At 38.3% G+C, this 17,976-nt stretch overlaps 1 protein-coding gene across 2 annotated transcripts in view; it reads right to left on the bottom strand.

The window, feature by feature from the left end:
- lekr1 (leucine, glutamate and lysine rich 1) overlaps positions 1–17,976 on the bottom strand; it is a 76,413-nt gene that overhangs the window by 22,498 nt on the left and 35,939 nt on the right. For both annotated transcript variants that reach the window (XM_041995444.1, XM_041995445.1), the window contains 3 exons: positions 11,608–11,689; positions 1,366–1,443; positions 26–229 (listed from right to left, as the gene is read on the bottom strand). In XM_041995444.1, the coding sequence (XP_041851378.1) occupies positions 26–229; positions 1,366–1,443; positions 11,608–11,689 (364 nt within the window). The remainder of the gene's footprint in view (positions 1–25; positions 230–1,365; positions 1,444–11,607; positions 11,690–17,976) is intronic.

Here is a 17,976-nt window from a genome sequence, read left to right on the forward strand (position 1 = left end):
CAGAGGATTAATTAACAATCAGGACCTTTCTGTTGTGAGCTCTCTCTTTTCCTGCTGGATCATCTCCAAGGCTTTCCTCATTTGTGTCACTTCCTCTACAGCTGCAGAGTACTCCTGGTTCAGTTGTTTCTCTCTCTGTTCCCATGACAACAGCTGCTTCTGCATGGCATCACACCTTTGTTGACATAACAACCACCTCTCATTTTTCTCCTCCAATTCCCCTTTTAACCTGTGAAGAGACACAGAAGTTGAATGTGTGCACAAACATGTCTACGCTATGATAGTCTGGTAGGAGCTGTTCTTTTCATCTGCATTTGAAGAGGGCATGTTCATACATGTTTTGAGGAACCACCCCAGCACACACACCTGCAGGTGCAAAGTAACTCTATACTGACAGGTAAGCAGGTGAGTGATCAAAGGAAGCTGTTACGGAGAAGTTGGTGAAAAAAAACTTTTTTTCTTCTCATCTTTTTGAACATATAGACTACATACAGACAATGTTCGAACTGCTGGTATGGTTTTTCTTTTAGATTAACAATGAGAAAAAATTACAATAATTTGAACAGTTTGAATTCTCTGCAACAGCTAAAGTGTTTTGACCAGATAAATGCTCTCTTTTGGCACCTATGGTGTCTATTCTTAAACAGTTTGGTGCACCATTGTCCACCCAACACCCAACCTCTCATCCCTTCTGAAATAGCATCCACCCCCAGCGCTATTATATGTTGAGCTGTATTGGAGCCAGAGGGTTAGATCAGAGACTGCTGTGTGGGAAGGGAAATAAATTGACAGTGTAATTGAACACACCAGGCAGCCAGTGGCTTAGAAAGGGAATACCAGCAGATAGCATGTGAAAAAATACACACCCTGCATAGATCTAACGTCTGCACGAAAAGATGAGAGGCCCTGTGCATATATGTCTGTCTGTGGGTGTACACATGTGGATTGGGAGTGCATGACACACATGTGTCTGCCTGCATATCAGTGTGATGCACTTCAATCAAAGTACCACTGCCTATCTACAGTATGTGTGCGCCTCTGTGCACTGATGATTGTGTGTGTGAGAAGCATGACTCTATGCCAACTAAGAAACGCTTCCATCTGTTGCGCCAGCCTCACATGAGACTATGTGCTGTCACTGGCACTTTACAGAGTCTAAGATCTCAACTTCACCAAGAGATGCTAACATATCCTTCCTCTTTTTGGGAGGCAGGAGATCTGGGAGAGCAACAAAGTAGAGAAAGAGCATAATTATGAGGAAAATGAGTGGGATGAGTAAAGAGACTGAGTTTGAGAAGTAATGGGAATTTATCACATAAGGTGGAAAACATGTGTGGAAAATAGGAGGAAGAGAAGTTGCCAAACCTGTGGATTTTTTTTCTGTGCTCCTTATCAGAGTTTTCATGTAGAAGCAGCTGCTCATCCCTCTGTTCCTTCTGCTCCCTGGAGATATAAAGTGAATGGTCACTCAATTTTCACCCTTTGTTGAATTAGTAAACTTACTACCAAGATATATAGACAAAGCTCAAAATAAAGTTGTACGTTTCCCCTTCCATGGATTGTTATTTATATCTGCTGTACCAATATTTCACATTCAGGCAGAGGGAATTATATTTACTCCCTGTGTATGTTTTTACAATCTCAAGTGTCACTGAGAGAGATACCAAATCCACATAACTGCTATCCTGTGTACTCCTACACTTAAATCTTTATGTGGAAGAAGCCAAACTTAATAATGGATCCTCCCTCTGGGATCAGCAAAAGTTCAGGAAAGCTTCCTGTGTATTGCAACTCGATGAGTCTTGGGTTTCATTTAATGATTAAACAAGTATTTTGGACAGAAACTTTCTAAAAGAAGCCTAATTCATATATTCATAATTAAATTTAGACTAAACAAGCTATTAGTCTGTAAGATCACCTCTTTTTTTTGCAGAAATTGAAAACTTGTTTTCATATCTAATTCTGGATGCATTGACTATATGCACACATACACACAAACACACACACACTGACACACACACACACACTTTACCCTAACCCCCCTAACCCTGTCGGCTTCTCAACCTAATCCTCTCTCTGGCGGCATGATCAGTTAATATGTTTGTGTGTGTGTGTCTGTGTGTGTTACTGGCTCTCTAACCCTGTGACCTTGCAACTGCACGCAATGAGGATACAGAGTGAGAGGGCCTGTATGTCTGAGCTCAAGCACAGACAGCCTGCTTTCAATTTCAGTCTCACAGATTTTTTGACAATTATCTGGTTTTATTTGTATATTCTACTAAAGAGAGGACAATGGCAAGTACAGCTCATCCATAATTTACTAATATAGCTTCATGCTATAAGAGACTGTTCCTTTAAATTTAAGAGTTCAACAATAATCTCAAGCCGGAAGGCAAATGTTAATAGTAATGTTATCATATAACAAAGACAGTTGAATGATCACTAACTTATGTCTGTCTTGTGCTTTTGTACTCTTTAACCCTCTTTTTCTTCCATCCTGTCACAGCTGCTAATTATTTGCAGCAAGCCACCTGTTTAGTGCCACAATGCTGCTTGTACTTTACAATAAGCTGTCTTTAAAGTCTGATATGACATATCTCAAATATAATAGCGTTTTCTGTCGTTTGTTTGTCTTTGTCTTAAAGCAAGACTTTAACAGACGGTAGCATTTTTGTAAAATACTTAGAGTTCAAAGTGCAGTCAAGAGCACTGTGAAGTGAAGAGAGATAGAGCACTCTGGGTATTTTTGTGGCTGCAGGCATGTGGTGCAGCTGCCGTGCACATGGAAAGAAAATAAGATCAGGAAGAATTTATTATCATACTTTATCGGTGGGGCTGTTAGGGGCCGGTTACTCTTTTAACAAGGTGGTGTCTCAAAAAAAAAAAAAAAAGACAGAAATGGGAAAATATTTCAATTCAGTGATAATTACAATAAGGTTAACGGGTTGTGCAAGATTGAATGAAGGTTAACGCAGCAGATTCAACTTGTGTAATTACAGCTTAATAGCACGTGCCCTTTAAATAGCAGACTCCTGATAGGACACAAACCTGAAGCTCCAGCTGCTTGTAAAGATTCTTCATCAGCTGCTGTTGATGATAAAAACTAATAACAATAAAAAAAAAAAGGAATTTTCACTCATCACTCTGTCACCTTGGAAACATTTTTGTTTTCAGTGTAATTAGATGTGTTAAAAAATGAACTGTAAAAGTGAAACAGACATGTGGGAGTGCCTCCACAAATTATAGTGAAGAAAATTCTACATAGTTTACTGCTGATCCCATCTGAGAAGACAGGTGGCAGATTGTGCAAATCATGGTGGATCTCGACACCGAAATTGCAACGTGTGGGTAAAACTCAGCTGTCTCTCCTTCCATTACTTCAGTGTATGGTAACTGAAATAACAAACAGTGACACTGCTGGGAAAAAAAAAACTCCCTGTCTTTCAGAACAACATCATTTACTGAATAGCATGTGCTCACATGACCATCAATAAGAAAGGAGAAAAAGAAACAAGATTAGTGGGATTTATTTGTAATCAAAGAAAGAACGGACTAAAAAGAGATTTCCTGTTTTCCAAAGAGGCCATGAGATAACATTAGATGAGTGAAAAAGTGTACTTCTATGTTTGTCAGTAGGTATAAACCATTAGTTGCACATATTCACACTTTAAGTCAAACATACACACATATCCATATAAACATTGCACTTGGTGTCAGCCTTAAAAAAAAAACCCAAAAAAACCAAACAACAAAAAAACAAGCTGTAACACATCAGTCACATCAATCCTTTGCTTTTGACCTTCACTCATTCAAATATTGACTCTTTCATCCATCCTCTCTTGCTCAGCATAGCCATCCTTTCTTTCATCTATTCCCTCTCTAATCTATCCTTTCAACCAAGCCTGCGTCTCCCATGTGTTCATCCTCTGATGAAAGGGTGAGCTCTGTGTCTTCTGCCAATCAGAAAGCAGCAGGAAGCTTGCTAACAGCATGTACATATATGTCATCCAGAAACTACAGAAGGAGGTGTGTGAAGCTCTTTGATCAACACACTTGCTGTCAAGGTGCCCCCTGGGAAAGTTCATACCAGACCATGCCTTCTGCAGACTTGTGCAGTAGCCAGTAGTGTGAAGTAATACCTCAGATCTCAAATGATGAGTATCACATGATATTGCAATCACACATATCCTGGTTCACATGCTACAAAGGTCCATATGTGAATATTGTGAATACAGTAACAATAAAGACAGACCCCCCCCCAAAAAAATAGTCTGTGAATTGTTTTGACAAAACAGGCTGCCTGTGAATGTCCCTCATACAGCGTGTTAATATCAGTAAAATTCCACAGCCATGCTCTGTCCTCAGTATGTCCCTGAAATGTGTGTGTGTGTGTGTGTGTGTGTGTGTGTGTGTGTGTGTGTGTGTGTGTGTGTAAGAGCGCATGTTTCCAAAGCAACGGGCTGGCGCCACAGAAGCACAACAGGTGTGGATTACTGGTGCTCAATGGAGGCGGAAGAGGGATGCGGGGAGGGTCAAAGGTTGGAAAGTTGTCATGGCAACACTTCCTGCACACAAACAAACTTTTTGTTCTTGAATCTTCAGAGAGAATCAAAGGTTTTGGAAGTTCTGGAGCATGCATGGTGAACATGAAAAGATGCACAACACAGACTCAAATTGATGTACATGCACAAACAAAGGCTGCGTGTGAGCAGGCAAGCAATCAGCATGAACTAGACAGTGAAAGGAGGGTTAGCCAATTAACTCCGAAGTCCCATCTGGAACTTAGTCTAGACCTTGTCTGACTGTCTCAACATGGGAAAAAAGGAAAATTCCCGGCTTGTATTTAATGTATTTTGTAATTCAGTACATTTACTAGAAGAACATTCCTATTTACAACTCTAGGGAAAGAAATTAAACCATATAATTAGTATAAATAATATTGTTAAAATGAGATTTCATTGTAAAAAATATTACATAATATTACATTTATGAACTGGGGTAATAAGTAAATTATCATCAGAAATCAAGTCTCTTAAATTCCAACACAAGAAGCAAATGTGGACACAGCATCCCAACAGTTTCTGAGGAAAATGTCATTTTAGACAAGTAACACATTCCCTGAAATTTTTTAAACTATATTAGTATTTTCCAAGTCAACAAACAATTTGAAAATTTACTTTGAGGCCTATTGGTGTCCCTACAGCACACTCTCATGGGACTGGCAAAAGAAATACCTTTTGGTAATATCAAATCCAAACACAGGATCCAAATCAAAATCAAGCTGTGTTTACGCATGAACATCAGAGCCTTTGAGGAGAAAATACAGACAGCATACAGGGCAGCAGAAAGGACAAACTCACACCATCACAAACACGCTCATGCACGCAGAATCTGCAAATGCTTTAAAATAGTGGCTGACATGTTCATACCTTATCTCATCTGCACATATACTTTACTATGAGACCAGGAGGAAAATAGCCACGAAGTGCATATTAAAGGCATTTGTGTCCTTAACTGCCTTTGCTCAGGAATGTTTCTTCAGTACAAGACAACTTAGAATATAACAGAACAATACTCTTTTTTATTAATTCAAAAACAAAAAAAAGAAAAGGATTCTGCAACACACAATTGACATGTCTAGAACTGTGGGTTTTGATAGAATTCATGGACAATAAATTCATTTACAGAATGGTGTGTTCCACATTGATTTGGTGAGATTGTATGCAATCTGTAAAATGGTTTTCTTCATCAGAGACTAAAGTAAATGATCTGATATTGCCACGTTGCTCAAACATACACAAAATATTTAAGGCTCTGGAAATACTGGCGTGAACTAAAACTAGATTTCAATAGAATGGCCTGAAAAAACAGTAACAGTCTGAGACCGCATACCTCCCCCATTGCTAAGTAGAAAAAATGTCAAAAAGAAGAAATCTTGGACAAAGATCCCAATCTAAATCAACATCAAGTTGGGCTGGAAGACACCTTTTTTTCATGCTAACCTATCTATAACTTGTTTGAGTAATCCTGCTAACAAGCCAACAAATGAGCACCCCCCCCCCAAAAAAAGAGTAAAATTATATATCCAGACAGCAAAAACAAAATAGTCTCACTTCAGAGTTAAACCACTAGTAGCCCATGTTTTCTTTCTCTGCAATCAATTCCTCAAACACACACAAGCTGCTCAACATATAGTAAAATTTCAGGCTTGAACTCACTTGCCTGCTTCTCCATACAACTTCATGCAACATGGCCTCGAGGCTGAGTCTCCGCATAGCATACTATATCCATATGTCTGCATGGGTTGCGTGAGAGTGCAAACATCCCCTCCATCCTCCTGTTTCAACACTGATCCCTGTGATACATGGATGTTCACGTTCCACTCAAAGTCACATATGTAAGTGGACTATACAATTTATATATGAAGGGAAAGGGCACGAAGACATCTGTATATAACAATATTGTAGCCGAAAAATAAAACTGGAAGGAAGAGGAAGAGAATTAATGAAAACATGTCAATAGGTAGTTAAGCAACATGAAGAAATTAGACAAGAGTGAAACACAGGACGTTTCAGTGAAACAGCATGATAGTGAAACAGTGAAACATCCCTCAACAACTACGCCATTCACGTTGGTGGGGAGGGATTGTGGCACAACCCTCTTTTATGCTTGTTTGTGTACAGTTCATTCAAGGTCCCGCCACAGCATTTCTATCAGGTTGAAGTCTGGACTTTGACTTGGCTATTATCACACCTGGAATCTTTTGTTTCTCAGCCATTTTGTTATAGATTTGCTGCAGTGTTTTTTGTCTTTATTTTGTCAGCTTTATTTGTCAGACAGATGGTCTCACATTTGACTTTAGAACACTTTGTTATCCAGAGGAGTTCATGATCAACTCAATGAATACAAGGTGTAAAACAAGCCCATACTATCACCCCTCCACCACTGTGCTTGACAGGTGGTATGGGGTTCTGTTCTAATATGCTGAGTTTGGTTTCTTTGACATGTGGAGTTGCACATTATGGTCAAACATCTTCACATCGCTATCATCTATATAAAGGATATTGCTCCAGAAGTCTTGTCTTTTGTTCTTTTTTTAGAAAAAAGAAGCTTTCTCCTGCAACCCTTCCACAGAAGTCATACTTGTTTAGTCTGTTTTAATAATACTGCCACAAGCTTTTAACATTTAACACGCTAAATGAGACCCATAGAACCTTAGATATTGCTACTGACTTTATTTTTTAGTATTCTCTGATCTTTGCATGGTCTGACTTTGGACTGCAGTCATGGGAAAACTTAAACATTTCTTCTGTAGTTTGGATTATGTTTTGTTAAGTAACTAATTTCATGGTGTAAAACGGCATGTGCTGTTACTCCTCTGCTGTTCTGTCTGTCTAATTTTAAGATCTGATGACGAACATGTGATTTTTTTTATTTATTTTCAGGTACATAAAGCCTTTATTGTACTTTATTTTTCACATTACTGTAAATCCCTGTTTGCTAATTAAAACATCTCTGCAAGGGCAATTAGCATTAAGTATAACAGTTTCTTGTCTGCTTTTGTCGTTCTCAGCCTACGCAGAATGAAGTATTATGGGAATTCAACCAAAAGGTTACCCTGAACTGGAAAGATGACAATCACAGCAGACAGAATAAAAAAAGACAGGAAGCAGGAAAAATAACAGAGTAGAAAAGCACAGTTGGACAAACAGAAGATAAAAAAGACAAATCATATAGATAAACTGGAATTATTGTAACCTTTATTACACTTAAGCTACATTAAGATGTGGCTTCTGTATTTTATGTGGCAAAGATAAAGTACTAATAACAACACAAACAGGAAAAAACTACCACTCTGTGGCATCTTATAGCCTCAACTGGTAGACATTAATTTTTAACAAGCAAACTTTATACAGATTTTCATCTCAACCACATGTCCTGTATAAAATTATCTTTCCTAAAACTGAAGGCAACAGCACTTGGAAACTGATAAGAAATGAATAGAGAGAAAACCAGAGTAAAATCCATCATTTTTGAAAAAGAAAAAAAAAATTGGAGCAGGGAATGACAGAGTGATTGGTGGTAGAGGGAGAAGAAGGAAACAGTGGAAAAATGAGTGATTCAGCTGTAGTCTGTCAGGTCAAGTAGATCTTTAGAGCTTTGATTATCAGACAGAGGCAACATTTAACTTTTACTCCCTCTCTGCACTGGAGAATGTTTGTGTATCTTTGTGTGTCCATGTGCACACTTTTGAAGTGGCTGACTTTAAAAGTGTTAAGAATGATGTCACGAAGATTAAAAGGGTTATCTGGCTTACAAAACTCATCTGTATTGCACAATGAAAAATGTTCTTTTAAAGGGACATTGTGTAAGAATTAGTTTAATCTAACGCTGGAAACGTGTATCGCATGCTAAAGTATAGTGCATTATAACGTCTCACTTTTCAAATACGTATTGCAACAGTGGTAAAAAAAAGTTAGCTTTAAGCTCATTTAGGCAGTACCACTGACATACTTGTCGAGGAGAAAGCTGGCAACTTTAACATCCCTTTTAAAACCTTTCTCCCTCTTGAGCTCCTTCTACCTGGGGAAGGCTAGCCGAATGCTTTTCCTTTTTGGATTTGTACTTTTTGTATCCTCTAGGCATGCTGCTCCCTATTTTGCATTCTCTGCGATGGTGAAAACGGCTCTTGTGCTGCTGCTGCATATGGATGGTCCTGCATTTTTGTGAATTACAATTTAACAGATCTTCCAACTTGCACAGGTAGTAAGCTACTCATTTTTTTTTCCTCTCACATCTCAATCACTGTATGCTGGCTTGCAGTAAAAACAGCTGAAGTTTCAAAATGGCAGGCTGTCATGGCGCTGCCCTACTGGCATACCTATGTATGAAAAAATCTAAAATTCTTTGCTTACAAGAATGTGTCAGATCATTAGTGATCATAATACACCAATGATAACACATATATACAAGCAGACATTGATTTCGGCCAGTAAACAACAGAAAATGTTACAGAAAATGTCCCTTCAATCATAGCCATCCCTTTCTAACAGGCTCCATAATCTATATTTACTCTTTATAACTGGTTTAATATAGGGACAATATAAAGCTTCAGTTTCTTGAATAATTCAACTAAAAAGGGTATCTCTCAACTTTAGAGTCTATAGCAGATAAAAAAGGATGTTTTCTTTTAAATATATTTGGTAGTTCCATGCAGTTTTAACTTCAGATAAAGGATAAATGATTAATCAATGTAGAAAAGTCTCAGGCCACTTCTTTAGACAACTTCCAGGGCCTTAAAACAAAGCCAATCTATCAGAATCTGCAGTTCGTCAAACAGCCACTTGAAGATGCACAACTTAGTCAATTTCTAGGCCCAGTTATTTTTTACATTTTTACATTGCAGTGCTCCAAACTTAACGATCTGTTGCAATAACACAAACTTGAAACCCACTAAATTAACTATGCACACACATGGCAATGAAACCTAGATAAAATTCAGTTCTCCATGGAGGCAGTTTATTAAAAATGTGTGCCAATTTATGGGGGACTAAAGTAGTACATGTGTGTCTCCTCAAGTATAAGTAACCCATAACAATCTAAAGCCATGATACTTAGATAGTAGAAATTTCAGTTATATTAACTAAAGGGCTTGAAAATGGCCATGTCATCATTCTGCAATGGCTTTTGAAAATGCATGTCAACACTGTATATAGTTTTATACTGATACACTGTCTCAGAAACATGTGAAGCAATCTGAGGTGTGGCCTACTGTTCGTTGTGTTAGGCTGTTTTCAAAACTCCCTGTTACATACTATACAGTATGCAATACATACTGCAAACTATGTTCACCACGAACATGTGGTATGGAAGCTTATGTGTTTTATTTTGCAACATGCATCTATTTTTTCAGTTTTGAGACCACTATGTCGGATTGCATTATGGGGTACAGTATGCCACACAGACTGGTCGGACGTGTATTAGAGAATTTTTCCAAAACAGTACAATCTGGGTACTTATCAAAAATTACAGGTTTTACAATAGTTTGCATGCTTGCATATTGCATACACTAGAGTTTGATGAAATCAGTAAACAATACTTGAGTGGCACGTAGTTCAGTAACAGCCTGAGTGTGCCCCTGCTGGACCATTTGTTTTGCTTTTCTATAGAAAAGACAGAGGTCATAATCAACAAAAATCAGTTTTGTTATTGAGTAAAACTTACTGTTAAAATAAAGAAAGATTGTCCAGCACTCATGTGATTAACATTTTTTACCCATGACTTTTTGGCTCTTTATCCTGACACTTCACCCTCATAGTGATGAAACGGTTTATTGTCAGCACCTCTTGGCTCAAACAAACAATCAGCATATGACCTTGTTCTTGTGTCATCTCTGACAGCTACATGCTGTTAGGTTTTTGGGGGACTGCAAGTCCATCTGCATTAATAAACAAGCTCTATGTGCTGACATTAACATGCTAATGTGTTCATTTTACATTTCAGCAGGTTAAACAGCTATCATGTTCAGCAGCTTCCCTCACTACTTCAGCATGCTAACATGTTACTCTGCCAACCACCACTGAACTTACAAGTACAGCTGCAGTTGATAGGGGTATTTTAACATTGCTGCTATTTGACCATATATCATACATAGGCATTGGACATGCTAACGTTTGACCTGACTGGGATATTGGTAGCGGACTATTTTGGTCCTGTATGTTGCTGTAGGTCTTGTTATGGGACAACCCAAAAATGCTTGATCAAATTGGATTTGTGAAATTTGGGCAATCGAGTCATGACTTTGTCTTCATTATGTTCCTCAAGCCATTACTGAACAGTTTTTGGCTTGTGCAGGGGTGGGATATCTGTTAGTGAAAGCTATTGCCAGCAGGGAGTGCCATTGCCACAGAGGGGGTCAAAGAAGTGACATCAGTATGAATACTAGGATTATGCCCAGGTGAATATTGCATTATGACACCATAAACACTTCACTGTTGTTCATTGTTATTTTTTACGTCAGTGGTTATAATGTTGTGGCTGTCATGTACAAATATTTACAATAGCTGTGGCTTGGATACATTCAAAATTCAGAATTTAAAATCCAAGTGTTTATGTGATTTACATAAGAGTTTCATTTTGCAGAATATGTGGGTGTGGATCCTGTATTATCCAAGTGTGATTATTTTTGCGAAGATATGCAGGTATTTAGTAAGAATGAAAAAAAAAAACTAAGCAGTCGCAAAACCTTTGAAGTGATGGAACTTCATCAGCAGCATATTTTCAAAAGCCACAGGGGCATATTTATTCTGAAGTCTTAAACCCCTGACTAGACCTTTGTGTGAGTGTATACAAGTCAAACCCTCTGTTGTTGCAGCTTAGAAGCCTTGCTTTGTGGAACAAGAGCATTTCCTGGTTAGGGTGGTGTCAGCGAGGCTGCACAGATGGTTCTGATTGGTTGAAAGGAATTACACATAGAGCCAAGTCATGCAGTGACCTGTTCTTCACCCAGCATATTCTAAATACCACCATCCACCTGCATCTTCTGTGCATATATTTCCACATATATACGTGTGCATGAGTGCTATACCACACAATACAGATACTTACATCAGCTGTTGAGTTAGGCGCTCCTTCTCTTCACTCATTTTCTGAAGCTTCACAGAGGAATGCTGCAGCTCCTCTCTCAGTGCTGTTCACACACAAACACATACACACACACACACACACGCACACACAGATTTGAGTTTCCTTGACACAATGAAGATGCAGTTAAAGCTAACAATAGCTAACCTGCACACAGAAGCAAATTAACGCTCACTCAATGCCAGGCTTGTCACCAGCAGCTATTATAGAAAGAGAGAAGCAGATAAAAGAGGACAGGCAGGTACAATAAGGCAGAGTTTTGTATCACACTTGAGCAAAAAAGGACACGACACATCAAATGAAACCATCCACCAGAGTGACAAGACTATTAAACATTTAAAAAATGAGGGCTGAAAGCCAGACATTTGTGGTGAACAGGAGAAATAGCACGAATGCAGAAAAAATAAAACAACATGATTTGAGATGGACACAGAAGGGAGGAAACCATGAAACCGTATACCACAATCTAGCAGATTACTACATGCTATCCCTGAGACAAATTAACTTCAATATGCTTCTGTTTTTCTTTCCTCACTATCACTTTGACTGCTAAGCTATACTGTGAAGATATATATCAAAAGATAGTCAGAAAACACATTAAAAACAACACACAACTAAGAAGGAATCAACATAAAGGGAATAAACATTAATAAACATATACTAAGCTATGAAAAGAACAAAGCAGCATCATTCCTGGCAACATGCAGCATTAGCATGCAGTCAGTTGTAAGTAGATAATATCACCCTGTGCTTAAATCACAACCTGCTGAGCTGTTGCAAAGGTTGTGTCATTTTATTCTGCAGAGTTTCATTAACACAGCAGCTTCTTAGGCCAGCAGACATATTTATTATAATACAGCCCTGTGAGAAATGCTCAGCTGCAATATTTGGACCTTAAGTAAGACCAACAGCTTGTCATAGAGCACTGCCACTGTATTTTCTACAGCTCCAGGCAGGAGTGGATATCACGCAAGTGAAAAGCACTTAAGTTGCAAGTCTGAAAAGAGAATAACTTGAGATGCAACACTATCTTTACAAAATAAAACGCCTTGGGCACATATTTTTTTCTTTTTTTCATAAATAACTTTAGCCGAAATGTTTGTATTCTGGCCTATATTTATTAACATAATCTGGATTTTTTACAAATTTATTTACATAGAAAAAAGCTTCACTTCAAAAACGCAATATTGGTTTCTATATAATGTCTTACACACAATGGGGCACAACAATAAAAAAAATCCAGATATACAATATACTGTCAAAAATACTGGGACACTCCTCCAAATAATTGAATTCAGGTGTCCAGGTAAGGTCCAAACAGACATGGTAACACGTTGATTTGGAGTAACATAAGTGGAGCGCACAAAGTCAATTTAATTCACTTCAATTCAACTTTATTTGTTTAGCACCACTTCACAACAACATAATCTCAGGGCACTTTACAGTAAAAAATTAATGCGAGCCAATCCACTGTCACCCAATCAGGATTCATACAAGCCAATTCATAAGAAATAATAGCCTAGTTAAGGAAACCAACAGATTGCAAACTAAACTTTGATTCAATCCCCTAAGCATGCATGGGTGACAGTGGAAAGTAAAAAACTCTCTATTAACAGAAAGGAAAAAACTCTGGCAGAACCCAGCTAATGGTGAGCGGCTGTCTGCCTCAACCAGTTGGGGTAGAGAGGACAGGAAAGAGAGACCAACAGGCATCACAACTTTTAGCCAGTGAGACCTGCTGAGAGAGGAGAAATACCTTAATGATGCAATACTGTCATATGTTTATACATGGAAGATAATGGACAAGGAGATGAAAAGGAAGTGCTTAGTGTATCATTAGAACAACAAAGTGCTCTGTTGGGAATATATACAACGGGGGTGGGCCATCTTGACTGAGTTTTTAATTCAGAATTTTATAGAATCCATTAGATGATTAATATCTCAACACCATATAATAATAATAATAATAATAATAATGATAAAAATATTAATAATAATAATAAAAAAAAACATTCATACTTGGTGGTTTTGGTAAGCTGGGGCAGACTGATGGAAATATTGCAGCCAATGTGCACCAACAGCCTCTCCGACCACCTCCAAAGCATTCATACACCAGTGATGCCGACACTAAAGATAGAAGGGTGGAGTGGGTCTGGGGGAGTGGAATTCACGTGTTGTTTTGGTGTTATGTTGCAGTTTCTCCTCCTAATCTGAAGGTGGCAGTAGAGGTGGTATTGGCCGGTAAACTCACTAGGTCAGAGTTCTTTTGATGGTTCACTTCAGTTTGGTAGGTATTTCCTGTTTTAAAACAACAGTGGCGTTCAGTATGGTTCAGTGTCTTTATTGGCTTGTGGAAGAAAATGAAGAAATAATTTGATCAGCCTCTCATCAACTTGATCACTGGTTATTGTTTTTAAAAACAGTGGTTACCACACAAATTCAGCGAGAAGATCCAGATATCCTGCAACACGTGATCTCAAACTGACCAATCACAAGGGAGTACCTCCATGTAACTGTCTGCATAGCGGGGGTTGCCCATGAGGTCTGGAAGAGGTGTGTGTCGAGCCTCTGTGGACCTACGTGGTGCCTATGGCACTGACGCAGATGCCACACAAGTATAAATCCGCCTTAAGAGCCAGAGGGATGTGACAGAAAAAAGCATAGGTCACAGTAACAGAGGAGAGCTATCGACTTCAGGGTTGGAGAGCTGCCGTGGTAGATGAACCCAACATAACATCAGAAGGCAGTTCTAGAAACCTATTTTAAATGTGAGCCACAGGACAAATCCTGGTAAAAACTAACTCCAAGGTTCCTCACTGTAGACCTGGAAGTCAAATAATTGTCATCCAGATTAACTACATAGTCAAACAATTTTGTCCTGAGTTTTTCAGGTTAAAAAACAACAACTTCAGTCTTGTCTGAATTTAGAAGGAAAAAATTCAGAATCATCCAGGTCTTTATATCTTTAGGACATCCTTGTAATCTAACAACAATCTAACTGGTTTCATCAGGCTGCATGGATAAGTAAATTAGAGTATCATCCACATAGCAATGAAATTGTATGCCATGCTGTCTAATGATATTACCTAAGGAAAGTATGCATAACGCGAAAAGTATTGGTCCAAGTACAGAACCTTGAGGAACTCCACGACTTACTCTGGTGTGTGAGGAAGACTTAAAATTTAAATTAACAAACTGAAATTTACCAGATAGATATGACTTAAACCAGGCTAATGCAGTTCCTTTAATCCTAATAACATGCTCAAGCCTCAGTAACAGAATGTTGTGATAAATGGTGTCGAATACAGCACTGATTTAACTCTAACCCAATAGAACACCTCTAAGATGAATTGGATTAAGGTCTTTTTGTCCACATCGGTGCTTTACCTCACAAATGACCAAGAATGGTCAAAATCCTTAGAAAACTCTTAAGTCTTGTCAAAAACCCTCCAAGAAGAGTTCAAGTTGTTATAGCTGCAAAGGGTGGGCCAACTCCATAGTAAACCTTACAGATTGAGATATGAATGTCCCAGACATCCCGATACTTCTATATCTACATACTTATATAAATGTACATACTTGTACATATATATTGAATAGGAATAAGACTACCCTTGTAGGAAGAGAGAATGGATAAGTTTCATATCTCATTACCAATGTCTGCAGGTTCTATTTAATTTACTATAATATTTCTGATTAGAAATTCCTCACTGAGTAACGGTGTCACAAGAAGTATTGCAACTTGGCTATGTTAGCAGTAAGGAGTATGTAACAGCTGTATCAGTGCTGTTACATTCAATGCCTGCACTCATAAAATCCAACTGCTGTTCATCCACAGTACTGCAGAGCGCACAAATGAAGTTGTAGGTCTGTATGCAAAAAGCATATGAACAACTGAGGTTGGTGTAGACATTTTTATCTAAAATGAAAGCGTATCCCCTTCACAAAAATAATGTGAGCACTGTGGTGGAAAATGTGATCAGTGGAAAACATTTCACACACTGTGTTTGCCTGACTATGCTCTTGCACGCTTAAACATGAAGTGCTTGCTTGTTCACATAAATGTAAGAATAAAAATATCACTCACATCTACTAGTAGGTTATATGATGCATATTTTGTGAAACACCACCATTACATCTACATCTAAATACATGCCAAACAAACCAGGATTGTAGAAAATACATATCCAGCAAATGTCAACCATAGCAAGACTGAAATTAAATTAAATTGAATTCTGTTTATATAACTACTCATACCCATTGTTTTGTCACCTTCAGCTAAGTCTTGGTGCAACCTGTTTTATGTCAGTGGTCCTGCAGATAATGCCACAACTTGACTAGGGTCCACCTAGTCAGAAGGTGCTTTGGTAGAGTTTTCAGGAAAACCTCGCTAAATTCCAGGAGTGACCCAAGTGGAGTCTGAACCTGAACCCAGGAAATGTAAACTGATGACACTGTTCAACCTGGTTGAAGCTTGAACATTGTTATAAAGAATAGACCACACAAGTTCAGGTGTGCTAAACTTGTAGGATCAAGACATGAGGTGGAGCTAAATACTAAGTCAGAATAAATGAGATATCACTTACTTTGATTTATAATGAATTAACAACTGTTTTTTGCTTTATAATTGTTATGAACTATGGATAAGCTGACAAGAAAAACACTAAAACATGAAATGAATTCATCTTCAAGTGTGTCTCACACATAAAATCTTAAAAGGGTTTGAAACTATCAGATGGCTCATGTTGTCCACAGAGGAATTTATCTAACATAGTGTATGAGCCATAAAGGTCTGCCTGGCCTCACTGCTTCTTTTCAATGTTTCACAGAGCCACTGAAATTAATTTATGATCTATTTGGTGTGTTTCTGTGGTATTAGGTTTACATTTTGAAACAGAATCTAAGTTACAAGAAATGCTAAAATTAGAAATATAAACAGTTTAAGCATTATATAGTCTGTAGTAGCAGAAAAGCTGTTATTTTTGTATATGTGTGTTTCTGAGCGCATGTGTGTCTACTGAATATTAAAAGTTGTCTGTGAGGGCCTGTCTGAGAGGTGCAGCAGGGCACAGTGGCTGTGGCCCTGGAGAGCTCTTAAATGATCCAGCAATGTCAGCCTGACATTCTCTCCCTCCAAGTCTTTGTTTTCCTCGCTCTCCCTCAATGGTTTTACCTCTTTCATTCCTCTCTGTCTTTTTCCATCCACCTCTTTTTGAGTGGCTCTGTTTCCCTCTTTCTCGCTTACCCTTTCTCTCTTTCTCATCTCGCCTTTCTCCAACTCTCTCTCTCTCTCCCAGCAGGAAGAGAGGAGTGTAGGAGGTCTTTCTCAAACCGGCAATACACCGATAATTGCTTTCTGGTCACTGTGACATGACAAGGTCTGCCAGGGTAAAGCAGCATGCACACATTCACTCACTCAAACTCGGATCCACACAGAAAACACAAGAATGCACGGACAAAGAAACATTTCCAAAAAGATACACAAGTGCCACAAAAACACACTCATTCTTACAAATACACACACAGTACGGTAGTTGAAGAAATACTTGAGGGTGGAGAAAGGGTTTGCAATGAAAGCAAACCAGCTTGTGTGACTTTCTCTGAAGCACTTCTATTATGTGTCTCAGGACTAACAGACAAAACCACACAGGGCAACAGGGTGGCTGGCCAATAAGCTACTGTGTCAGTTTTATAATATTGTTAGTGGGTTGGCTGTTTACAGTGATGTAGTCACTATATATTTTTATTTACTGTAAATTCCATGACAGCAAATTACTTTTCAGAGTATCTTTGTGACATATTAAATTAATATGTTAAAACACAACACTGGGAAGGAGCTAGAAGGTTCTTATATTTAGAGCAAATAAATAAATAATAAAAAATGAGAGCATCATTAGCTTGATTTCCATGCAGTGAGATTGTATTAAAACTGTTAAGACTTATCTTGTGGATGACTCGTGCTGTTTGCAGACATATGTGGTGACTGCAGATTTTAGATTTGTCTGAACAAATCTAAAAACCATCCAGTAAATATACTGAAGAAAAGGGAATTACCACAGCATGAGCCTCAAGCAGATGCTTTAGATGTGCACTGTCATCAACGGCTGCTCGATGGCAGCTCCAAAAGCACATTGGCCCCCATTTAAAAAGCATAAACCTCTCTCTTTAGAGATACAGTGTGGAAAGTCATTTAAAAAATATTGTTTCATTAATAAGATTAGACAGCTCGTGAATTGCTCTGAGTCTGCCTCGTAGTCACTGACTTACAGTTGTTATTAACAGTATAATCGCTTGCTGTACTTGTTGTCTTTTTTATTCATCCTAAGAAAAGGA

Source organism: Melanotaenia boesemani, chromosome 9, assembly GCF_017639745.1.
Source record: "Melanotaenia boesemani isolate fMelBoe1 chromosome 9, fMelBoe1.pri, whole genome shotgun sequence".
NCBI classification, from domain to species: Eukaryota; Metazoa; Chordata; class Actinopteri; order Atheriniformes; family Melanotaeniidae; genus Melanotaenia; species Melanotaenia boesemani.